The 12,482-nt window shown below is 37.1% G+C and overlaps 1 protein-coding gene across 1 annotated transcript in view; it reads right to left on the bottom strand.

Annotated features, from left to right (window-relative positions):
- The window catches only part of LOC124595271 (fat-like cadherin-related tumor suppressor homolog), a 328,958-nt gene that overhangs the window by 47,609 nt on the left and 268,867 nt on the right, over positions 1-12,482 (bottom strand). Inside the window, exon 6 of the mRNA XM_047133946.1 lies at positions 1,368-1,460. Within this exon, the coding sequence (XP_046989902.1) occupies positions 1,368-1,460 (93 nt within the window). The remainder of the gene's footprint in view (positions 1-1,367; positions 1,461-12,482) is intronic.

Genomic DNA, 12,482 nt, shown 5'->3' with positions numbered 1-12,482 from the left:
TATTCCCAGCTGGAGTTTCCATTGTCTGCTTTTTACTAATATTGTTGATATTCCAAACTAGAGATTCCAACATTAAATGTACTATTTACATATTTCAGCCTCATTATTGCTGAATAATCAGTAGCAGAAATAAAACGCCTTCATTCAAATGAAGTGTTACCAACTTATGTGTCCTAATTGTATTTATTAGACGGTGATGAAATCTGCGAAAGAGGCAGTAATTTTCAAGGACATTTTTACAACAAATTAAAAAAATTGTTATAACTGAAAACTGCAATAAAAGGCTGAAATATACTGTAATAACAGCAACCACTTACCACTTTTAAGTGCTTCAATTTGTTTATTTGTGCTGTATTTAAAGTATTCTATGTCAAGAACTATCAGCTCAGTCTAATTACAGTACCAGCATAACGTAGTCGGCCAGAGCAACGTAGTCAGTTAGCTACTTGTGTGACTGGTCATATTCATATTCATTATAAATGTTATGTCATTAAATTATTGTGTGTGTCACAACACTTATTAAAACAGTGTACATATGCAACATGGACATTCATGGATGTAATTATTATTCAAGATCTATGGTACACAAAGACTCAAATAAATTTGTCCTCTTTAGTACCCTAGGTTAAAGAATAGTGATTGGCAAATATTGATAAAAATTTTTGAAATTATTTATATTAGCATTGAAATTATTCTAGTGAAAGAAAAAAGTGAGCTTCATTTTTCTGCATTCAGGCAACACTACTGGAGTTCTATTTAGTTTATCCATTTACAGCGATAGTCTTTCCTTTTGTATGAGCCGAGTATCGAACACTTTCATATGCACTATTTGAATTTATTTATTGCAGACATAATTTTGTCTTAATTTATTTTTGTATAAGTTTTATACGGCATAAATCCGTAGCCCAAGAGCTGAATGGATATTTTATTTGAAATAACAGAAACCAGTAGAAATTAATAGTCATTTTAGTCAAGTAAATGCCTTTTTACTTGAATATCTTTCAACAATATCACGTTTGCAGTGAGTAACTCTGTTTATAGGATACCTACTATGTGTATTCCATTCCAGTTTAACAAGTTAACACTACTAACTTTATTTGGTACAAGAAATGTTTTAAATAAATGAAGCCTTGTACTAGGTTGTATTCTGTGCTCATGTAATTATCTAACATCCACATGATCTACTACTATGAACTGAAAGAAATGTGTGACACTCACACTGGGGTGATGTACACAATGAGTAACATTTCTTACTCCAAGTAATTTAATTCACTGTATTGCAACAATGAGTTACTAATGGTATATTTACAGTGAGCTTGGTTCTTTTATCAATGTGAAGATACAAGAAATACAAAGAAATAATATACCTCTGATATGTTGAGTATGTAAGGTGCGTTAATGAACTGAGGTGTGTTATCATTGACATCTGTAACTCTGATGTTCACCGGAATTACGAATCCCTGTAAAAGAGAGTGGTAATGAAATATATATTATTTTTTAACATGCATACAGTCTATTGTTAACAGCAATATACTGATTTCTACCAATATTTAACTGTAAGGAAAATGTACAAGGGAAAAATCACCAAATATTAGCAGTTGGCAATAACGTGAAGTCAATAAAGCATAATCAATAGGAGGAAGAGTAGCATTACAAGATCACTGATTTCCTGTTTTTGTCTCAGGTCACTGTGCTCTCTAAAGCTTTCCTGATGTAAATATTATTGATGCTTCTGGGCATTATACTGGATGGTATTACTGAAATAGGTATTCCACCAATGAACCAAAGTCTGTCATCTGCTGTATTCACAACTGAGCCTACATGGTCATTCCATTTCATATCCCAACAAATTATTACACCCACATATGTGTACAAGTAAGTCAGTTCCAACTGTGGCTCATTGATAGTATAAGGGGCGTTCAAAAAGAAACACGCCAGAGGCATAATTACAGAAAACGGTACCTGTATGTTAGAAGTATTGACCCTGGCTGTTGCAACACTTGTCCCACTGTGACACAAGGCAGTGAATAGCTGTCTCATGAAATTCCCAGGGCTGCAATGTTAACCAGTTCCACACATACAGTTGGACTTCGTCGTCCAATGTGTATCGTTTGCCCCTTAGAGCCTTTTTAAGGGGGCCAAAAATGGCATAATCACAGGGGGAGAGGTCTGGATTGTATGGAGAGTGGCCAAGAACCTCTCATTTGAATTTCTGCAAGAGTGCCGCGACTGTGTTGGCCATATGACGCATTGCATTGTCGGGGAGCAGAATGACCTCCCGAGTAAGAATGCCTGGTCGTTTTGATTTGATCACTTTGAGAAGGGTGCTCAAGGTTTGTGAGTAATGCTGGGCATTCACTGTTGTCCTGTGCTGCAGGAAGTGAATCAGAAGGGGGCCATATTGGTCAAAGAAGAACATCAGCGCAACCTTTCCTGCACTCGTGTGGACGACGACGTCCAGCTGTATGTGCAGAACTGGTTAACATTGCAGTCCCCGGAATTTATGAGACAGCCATTCAGCACCTTGTGCCACAGTGGGATAAGTGTCAACAGCCAGGCTCAATACGTCTAACATACAGGTACTGGTTTCTGTCATTATGCCTCCGGCTCATTTCTTTTTGAACGCCCCTTATATAGTCATCCAAATCATCTGCAAGAAATCTGAGGTTACTGCTAATGGTCTGCAAAGTCATTTATTCGTATATACAACATGAACGGCAAGGGTCCCAATGCGCTTCCCTGGAACACTACCGAGCTTACTTCCATACCTGTCGATGAGTCTACATCAAAGATAACATGCTGTGTACTACCTACCATTAAATATTCAATCTGCTTGATACCCCACACGATCATATTTTCAATAATAAGTGTAGGTGTGGTACTGAGTCAAATGCTTTTCAAAAGTCAATAATGCAGTAATTTAAGAGTATCATGGGTTGTCATTTACTTAGAATTATGCAAGCTAATTTTTGATCTTTCTTTTTCATGCCAATTAATTTTTACATCCTTTAGTATGGTATTAGCTGTTAGCTACTGGTTCACTTGCACATCATCAGTTTTGTTATTACGAGTGATGGTGACTAAGCAAGCTACTAATTTTGTGAGATGTCTGTGTATGTAGTGGTGTAGAAACGTATGTATAAAAATGAATGCAGTGCTGGTACATAATGAATGTGTTTCTATTATTTTCCTGTATGTCAAACCTCGAAATATGAATTATATTTTCTAATTATATATAAAGACTGCCTTGATTCATTACAGTCATGCAGAAGTGGAGTTTTTAGGGATTCCTCTGGCTCACCTAGTGCTGGATGTGATATTTTGCCACCAGAGCAAGACATACCAACCATTTTGTATTTTCATTTTAATTCCTTATGGTGCCTGCATTTCTGATCCACTTGATATGAAGACTAATTTATGATTAACGTGGTCAATTAATAGATTGTAATCAAAATGCAGCCTCACTAAAAGCCTCCCACATTCCACATATAAAGGTACAGCTCTGTCATGTTGTTGTTGTTGTTGTTGTTGTTGTCTTCAGTCCAGAGACTGGTTTGATGCAGCTCTCCATGCTACTCTATCCTGTGCAAGATTCTTCATCTCCCAGTACCTACTGCAACCTACATCCTTCCGAATCTGCTTAGTGTATTCATGTCTAGGTCTCCCTCTACGTATTTTACCCTCCATGCTGCCCGCGAGTACTAAATTGGTGATCCCTTGATGCCTCAGAATGTGTCCTACCAACCGATCCCTTATAGTCAAGGTGTGCCACAAATTTCTCTTCTCCCTACTTCTATTCATTACCTCCTCATTAGTTATGTGATCTACCCATCTGATCTTCAGCATTCTTCTGTAGCACCACATTTCGAAAGCTTCTATTCTCTTCTTGTCCAAACTATTTATCGTCCATGTTTCACTTCCATATATGGCCACACTCCATACAAATACTTTCAGAAACAACTTCCTGACACTTAAATCTATACTCGATGTTAACAAATTTCTCTTTTTCAGAAACACTTTTCTTGCCATTGCCAGTCTGTATTTTATATCCTCTCTACTTCGACCATCATCAGTTATTTTGCTCCCCAAATAGCAAAACTCCTTTACTAGTTTAAGCATTTCATTTCCTAATCTAATTCCCTCAGCATCACCTGACTTAATTCGACTACATTCCATTATCCTAGTTTTCCTTTTGCTGATGTTCATCTTATATCCTCCCTTCATTACACTGTCCATTCCGTTCAACTGCTCTTCCAAGTCCTTTGCTGTCTCTGACAGAATTACAATGTCATCGGCGAACCTCAAAGTTTTTATTTCTTCTCCATGGATTTTAATACCTACTCCAAACTTTTCTTTTGTTTCCTTCACTGCTTGCTCAATATACAGATTGAATAACATCGGGGGAGAGGCTACAGCCCTGTCTCACTTCCTTCCCAACCAGTGCTTCCCTTTCATGCCCCTCGACCCTTATAACTGCCATCTGGTTTCTGTACAAATTGTAAATAGCCTTTCGCTCCCTGTATTTTGCCCCTGCCACCTTTAGAATTTGAAAGAGAGTATTCCAGTCAACATTGTCAAAAGCTTTCTCTAAGTCTACAAATGCTAGAAATGTAGGTTTGCCTTTCCTTAATCTTTCTTCTAAGGTAAGTCGTAGGGTTAGTATTGCCTCACGTGTTCCAACATTTCTACAGAATCCAAACTGTTCTTCCCCGAGGTCAGCTTCTACCAGTTTTTCCATTTGTCTGTAAAGAATTCGCATTAGTATTTTGCACCTGTGGCTTCTTAAACTAATAGTTCAGTAATTTTCACATCTGTTAACACCTGCTTTCTTTGGGATTGGAATTATTATGTTCTTCTTGAAGTCTGAGGGTATTTCACCTGTGTCATACATCTTGCTCACCAGATGGTAGAATTTTGTCAGGGCTGACTCTCCCAAGGCTATCAGTAGTTCTAATGGAATGTTGTCTACTCCCGGGGCCTTGTTTCGGCTTAGGTCTTTCAGTGCTCTGTCAAACTCTTCAAGCAGTATCGTATCTCCCATTTCATCTTCATCTACATCCTCTTCCATTTCCTTAATATGTCCTCAAGTACATCACCCTTGTACAGACCCTCTATATACTCCTTCCACCTTTCTGCTTTCTCTTCTTTACTTAGAACTGGGTTTCCATCTGAGCTCTTGATATTCATACAACTGGTTCTCTTTTCTCCGAAAGCCTCTTTAATTTTCCTGTAGGCAGTTTCTATCTTACCCCTAGTGAGATATGCTTCTACATCCTTACATTTGTCCTCTAAAGCCTAGCTGTTTGTCATACAGCCTTTAAATAATGCTGTCGTCGTGAGCCTTCAATCGCCTTGGAAGTTATAAGAGACGCATGATGCTCAGTGTCTAAAATGTGACGGGCTTGTGGCTGTTCTGCTGTCTTTGCAGCTTTTAAGGCTTTTACGGCAGCCTGACATTCTGCATCCAATTTCTGGCAGACATGAGATGGCTCTGAGGCTTGTTGAATTCCAGTAACTCTCGTGGCTTGAGCTCTCTTAGAGCCATGTGCTAAATCCAACTTAAGTTTGTGAGGCTTAGAGTAATAGTTTTAAGTATGGTTCTCAGGCTTACCATCTAATTTTACTGTTATATCTCCACCAAAACTGTTTGGATTTGCACTGTCACGGAATAATCTAGAAAAACAGAGTTATTGACCATCATGCCAGCATTGTCTGCACCCCCCTCATGTATACCATATTTAAAAATGTTAATAATACCAAAAATAACGCAACTTTCTAAAGTAGCTTACGCTCTTTCTCAAGGTTCAAACTATCTCTATACAAAATTTCATCGGAATCAGTACAGTGGTGGAGTCATGAAAACTTGACAGACAGAACTACTTTTGCATTTAACAATACCAGTATTAGTGTGAAAGTATGGATTAAACACATTGAGAATTCAATAAGCATTGTACTGATTACATTGAATCATATTATGTGGAACATATCAAACAATGAATGTCTTTTCACAAATATGATAAAGTTCAAAGGTCAAACTTAAATAGCTTTCTCAAGGAGTAATTATTGTTCCATATTTCATGTCGTATTCTTCAAACCAATAACTATGTTGTGCTACACACTGACTAAAGCAGCCCATGTTTTTTCTCAGCATTCAAGCTATCCCATACCTTTCGCATTTATAATATTAGTACAGATCTGAAAGTATATCAACACCAGCATTTGAAAATACAACACTGTTGGAGACATACCAACTTGAACTGAACTCTTTTTTTTTTAAAACCACTAATTTGTTGCTATAAAATTGTCTTGCTTTGTATTAACAGTTTCCAGAGACATACAGTCTAGGAGACATCCAAGCTGTGGTCTCACAGACCATTAGCATTTATTGTTACTCTGTTGCTAATGCACAGTGGTGGGGTAGGAGATTACAGAACTGTGTAGTGGTACTTTCTTGAAGTTGACTTTGTTTCCTTTGTCAGTAGCTCCTTGAATATGCCACGACCTATACTATTACTGCTTCATTTGCGCAAACACTTGGGACTTGGCATTATGGACTCATTAGCCAGATCTACGTCTACTGTTCGTGTTATGGATCCTGACTGAGGATATTGTTTTAAAATAGTGTGAGGACAGTTTAGGAAGTAATGCTGGGCCAGATGGCGACGAAAAAACTTGAAAGCGAACATAATACAGTATAGGAACATTGTGAAAGTGAAGACGAGTTTATTTTGCCACCTGTGAATTCCTTGAATGAAATAAGTGATCAAAGTGATGAAGACAGAATTGTGGAGACTGGATCTTTAGCTAAAGGTTCTGCTAGACATACATTAGGTCAAAACAAATATCATTGGTCATTGAAGCCTCTTCCAAAGATGGACAATGGCATTATTTTTCTGTATGTTGGACATAATTGGAGTGAATGCATTTGTCCTCACAATTCCTATAAATATAACGCTCAAGTGAACTGGTTTAATTGTTGAAGAAGCTTGTAAACGTGTTGGTAACACCACAGATAAAAAGTGAGAAAACAAGTACCATGCACCCCATGAACTTCATGGATCCTTCACCATGTTTTGGGTGTAGCAGAGTGAAGAGTACAAATCATTGCAGAATGATTGGAAAAAAGCGAAACATGCTCCACATGTGACCCAAAAAAGAAGAGAAAAACATCTTATATTTGCCATTGTTGCAAGAAGCCAATCTGACTTGAAATCTGTACAAAAATTTCCAGCAAGTGCAAAGAAAACCTCCGAGAAGGAAACTAAACACCTAAGAAGTACTAGAGTAATTTTCTTTTTATCAATGTTTTGTGGGAGTTTTATGTTTTATTATTACATGAATAATAAACAGTAAAAATACAGTAAAAAGTAAAATTTGGAGCACAAATTACTTGAGTTTCCATAGTATTAACATCATCATTTAATATTATGTTCATTTTGTATAGTTTTCTGCTTAAATGAGGTTTTTTTTCATAAAAATTAACTTTAAAATTTATCTGAATATGTTTGTGTGGGCTATTAATGCAACCTTTTAGATAAAATCGGAACTGTTCCTCTGAAATTTTTGAATGCAGTATTTACGGCTATGTAAATACAGCAGTCACTCAGACCACACCTGGGACAGTGTGTGACAAAAAAAAATGACAGCTAAGGTTTAACTTTGCAGACAATGCAACAATGTTTCATCAGGCTATTTGGCTGTATCAGAGTAGTCTTCCTAAGGTAACTTACAACATCATAAAATGTTAAGAAAATATATCCTGATCAGAATATTTTTTTAAAAAAGGGAAATATATATCTGAATAACAATCTTTAATCATCCAATTACTTGTTTTGCCCAACACTAGGGGTTACAGCAATACTGTGTCCTACTTTAATTTTCTCTTGTCATTTCATATTATAACTTAACTAACAAAAATGTTCTACACTGTCAAGTGTACTGGGTGGAGTAGCTAGACAAAATCCAAGGTTCAAGGCCATGCGGACACAATGTGAGGAGTAAGATGTACACTGCTTTGCAGCTCTTAATTCAGCAGCCACCCTGGTTATCAAGGTCTCAATGCTGATAAACACTGCTTTACTATTTTTGCTACTTCAGCTGCCTTTTCCCCTCCACACACTTTCTGCCTTTTGCCATAACATAAATAGATAGTGATTCAGCATACAGAGAAGTCAAAACAATCTAAGTGAAATTAAAGGCAAGGGTTTGAATGTTGAGAGTGCATTGGAAATTCAACTGTTAGACACAGAGGAGAGAGCAGATAGGTGGAAAGCACACACTGAAGGCCTCTACAATGGAGATTACTTGCCTAATGACATGATTGAGGAAGAAATGGGATTCAGTATGGAAGACAAAGGTGATCCATTATCTGAGCCAGAGTTCAATAGAACTCTGAAACACTTGTAATCAAATAAGACAAAATGGATAGGTAACATTTCTCCAGAATTTCTGAAATCACTGAGGGGAGTGGCAATTGGTGATTATTCTAGTGGGCGTACAGATCTGCTAGTCTGGAGACATACCATCAGACTTTTCGAAAAATATCATCCCTACAATAACAAATATAATGAGGGCAGATAATTGTGAGAACTATCATACAAGCAGCTTAAAGGCTCCTGCATCCAAGCTACTAAAAATCTATACAGAAGAATTAAAAAGAAAACTGATCTTCTGTTGGATGAAAATAATTTGGCTTTCAGAAATGTAAGGGCACCAGACAGGAAGTTCTGACATTGCAACTGATCATGGAAGCAAAACTTACGAAAAAGAGAGAGCCAGTCATAGGAGTTGCTGAGCTGGAAATAAGTGTGACAATGCAAGATGGTGCAAAATGTGCAAACTTCTGGCAAAAACAGGAATAAGCCAAATGAAAGACGAAAAATACAAGATGTACAAGAACAAACAGAGAACAATAAGAACAGAAGACCAAGAATGAATCACTCAAATTAAATAGGGTTAAGACAGGAATGTATTTTTCTGCCACAATTGTACATTCCATAAACTAGAGGAGCAATGACAGAAATAAAAGAAGGGTTCAAGAGTGGGACTGAAATTCAGGGTGAAAGAGTATCACTGATAAGATTTGCTGATGAGATTCCTAACCACAGTGGAAGTGAAGAAGTATTACAGGAACTGCTAATGAGTACAGAATAAGGTTTGAGAGTAAACTGAAGAAAGTCAAAAGTAAGAGGATTGGTAGAATTAGTAAAAAAAAGCTGCCAAAATTTGGGACCACAATGTAGACAAAATTAAGGAAGTTTCTAGAATGAAATTTTCACTCTACAGCAGAGTGTGCGCTGATATGAAACTTCCTGCCCCGTGAAAGGCAAAGGTCCCGAGATCGAGTCTCGGTCCGGCACACAGTTTTAATCCGCCAGGAAGTTTCAAAATTAAGGAATTTTGCTTTCTTGGAAGAAAAATAACACATGATGGACAAAGAAGGAGGAGGACACAAAAAGCAGATTAGCACAGGCAAAGAAGGCTTTCCTGGTTGAGAAAACTCAGCTAATATTAAACACTGGTATTAATATGAAGAAGAAATTTCTGAGAATGTATGTTTGGAGCACAGCATAGTATGGCAATGAATCACGGACTGGAGGAATACCAGAAAAAAAGAGAATTGAAGTATTTTGATGCGGTGATATAGAACAATGTTTGATATTAGACAGACTGATGAGGTAAGGAATGAGGAGGTTCTCTGTACGATCGGCAAAGAAAAGAACATACTGAAAAAACTGACAAGAAGAATGGGCAGGATAATTAGGATCTATACTAAGGCATGTGTACTAGAGGGTGCTGTAGAGGGGTAGGTGAAGACAGATATTGGAATACATCCAATAAATAACTGTGGACCTCGGGTGCAAATGCTGATCGAGATGAAGATGTTGGCACAAAAGAGGAATTTGTGGTGGGCTGCATTGAACTATTCAGAAGACTGACTTGAGAGAGAGAGTCCTCAAGGATGTCTTCCAGCAATAGTAATCCTCACTGCCTAGCTGTAACGAGAAAGTGCCCTATCAACATACTGTGTAATATTAGTGACACCATCAGATACATTACTCATGTCCCCGAACATTAATTGTTATATTAACATAAGTTTAAAACATTGTTTGTCTGTTTGTCAAGTCTGCCATTTCTGTCGAGTATTCAATTTCATTCAATTAATAGAATAAAAGTCAATACTGGATGGTGTAGTGGCATGATAGACAAGGTAAAAGACAAATTTCACTTGTTTTCTTTATACTAAAAAACCTAAGCAACAACAGCAATTTGACTTTAAAATAAGTTCACTGACTATGAATAACTTTGCTTTAGCAGTGTATAGTATGGATGTACTCCCCACTAGAGACATATGAAAATTTGTGGCAGACCAGGACTCAAACTCAGATTTTCCACTTGACATGAGTGGTTGCCTTAACCATTAGGCTATCTGTGCATGCCTCACAGACTGGCCCAACTTTCCGTATGTTGCACTGTCTATACATGCCCACACCATAGAATCCTACATTCTTTGTCATCATCAACAATATCTGTTCATCCAGATATGCAAGTAAATATTGAATTTCGAGGCAGACAAAAGATGATAGCACCATAGTTCTCGATTTCTCATACCGTTATTCTCACTGGTTTGGGAATACCGAGTACACATGCAAGCATTTGGTGATGAATGTCGGAGGCTGTGGTGTAGGAATGTAGACTGTGTGACATGTGGAAGCTTGGATCAGTTTGGGAGGTGTGCATGGATAGCCTAATGGTTAAGGCAATCACTCACAATAAGCAGGAAATCCAGGTTCAAGTCCTGGTCTGGCATAAATCCTCACATCTATATCTAACACTTGCAATCAGCAAACTTTTTTCGAAGTAATTTCGGACAGCTGTCTATCGTCAACAATGTCTGTTCAACCAGATATGCAAATAAACAATTTCAATTAACATCAGATATTTTCATTATAGGATAATGATTTAATAGGCAAGGCAAAACTAACATTATATGTACATTATGTCATTTAGTGGTCTGATTGTTACAGGAGGCAGGCCCATTGAAAATTATATGAAAGGAAGAAAAGGAATTGGGTTTTTTATTAACTACACAATGTATTTTGGGAAGTATATGCCTTTGTCTTGTTCATAATTTCATCAATTGTTTAAATACTTTTTCTTCCCCTGGTGGTGTATTTTTCCTTTAGTGATCACACAACCATTCTCTGTTTATATAATTTCTCTCTATAAATCAGTATGCTATTGATGAGTTGTTCCTCTGTCTTTAATATGTTGCACAGCTCATCAGGGATCAATGTGATAAATGCGGTGTCCAAGTTCTGCTCCATAAGATTCAAGATCTGCATTGTACATACTTCAGAATTCAAAATGAAGAATATGCTACATGTGCAAAATTGCATCTCTGAGGAAAGTAATAGTGCAACACAACGTAAAATACAATAAACTGTCGATTAAATATCAAGAACTTGAAGTGAAGTTTAAGGTGTAGAATGGGAAATAAATAGTAAACACCCAGACCATGATCTTGTTATCCAAGTTCCAAATGTAAACAAGAAGTGGTTTTCACTGGAAAAGAGAACTAGGAAAAGAAATCTAGATGTAAACTGTGCTATAAATCAAGGGTCAACAGCAGACGGTAAAAATATGCAGTCATGAGTTGTGTGTGATCCAAGTCCAACACTGTCACATTCTGTATGTAAACAGACCAACTTGACACACACACAGAAAATGCATCAGTACATGAAACAGAGTATGCTATAGTGTGAGTGTGCCAAACAAAGAAATGGTGATAAAAAAAACCTTGATAATCACTTAGAGCTGTACACAATTAATGATTATAGCAAGGATAGTATGAAACAAATCAAAAGTAAAGCACACAAATGTGATATGCTGCTGTGGCACCTATCAAAACAAACATTTCAGGTTGTGTTCACACTGAAAAATGCACCATCTCCACAGAAGAACCAAAAGAATCATTCGAGACATGAAGAAAAGAGTTCTTGTGCTAACAGAGTCATGGATGATATTGATTAGTTCTGAACTAGATGGTACACATGCTGTGCAATGTATCATAAAGCCCGGTGCATCATTATATGAGGTGATAAAAAACGTAACAGAAGTGACTGAAGACTTTGATCAAAAGATACAGTAATAGTTTTGGTGGGAAGAAATGACTGAGGACAATCAGCTATAGCAGTATTACGAACTGCGCAGTCACAATACTTTCTCCAGTTAGCCATAAGACTAAATAATTTTACGAACAGTATCAGACAGGCATAACAAACCAGAGATAAATGAGAGTATTAATTTATTTAATAGAATACTTGTCTTCTCTGTGGGTAACTCCACTTTCAACAAATGTGGGACAACTTTCAATTTTGCAAATGAGAGAGCTAACAAGGTTTCATTTTAATATCCGTGGGATGTATATTAACAGTTTAGACAAGGAAAAGATTTGTTCCAGGTATGCACAAATAATGAAA

Source organism: Schistocerca americana, chromosome 2, assembly GCF_021461395.2.
Source record: "Schistocerca americana isolate TAMUIC-IGC-003095 chromosome 2, iqSchAmer2.1, whole genome shotgun sequence".
NCBI classification, from domain to species: Eukaryota; Metazoa; Arthropoda; class Insecta; order Orthoptera; family Acrididae; genus Schistocerca; species Schistocerca americana.
This window is presented reverse-complemented; position numbering and strand designations above follow the sequence as displayed.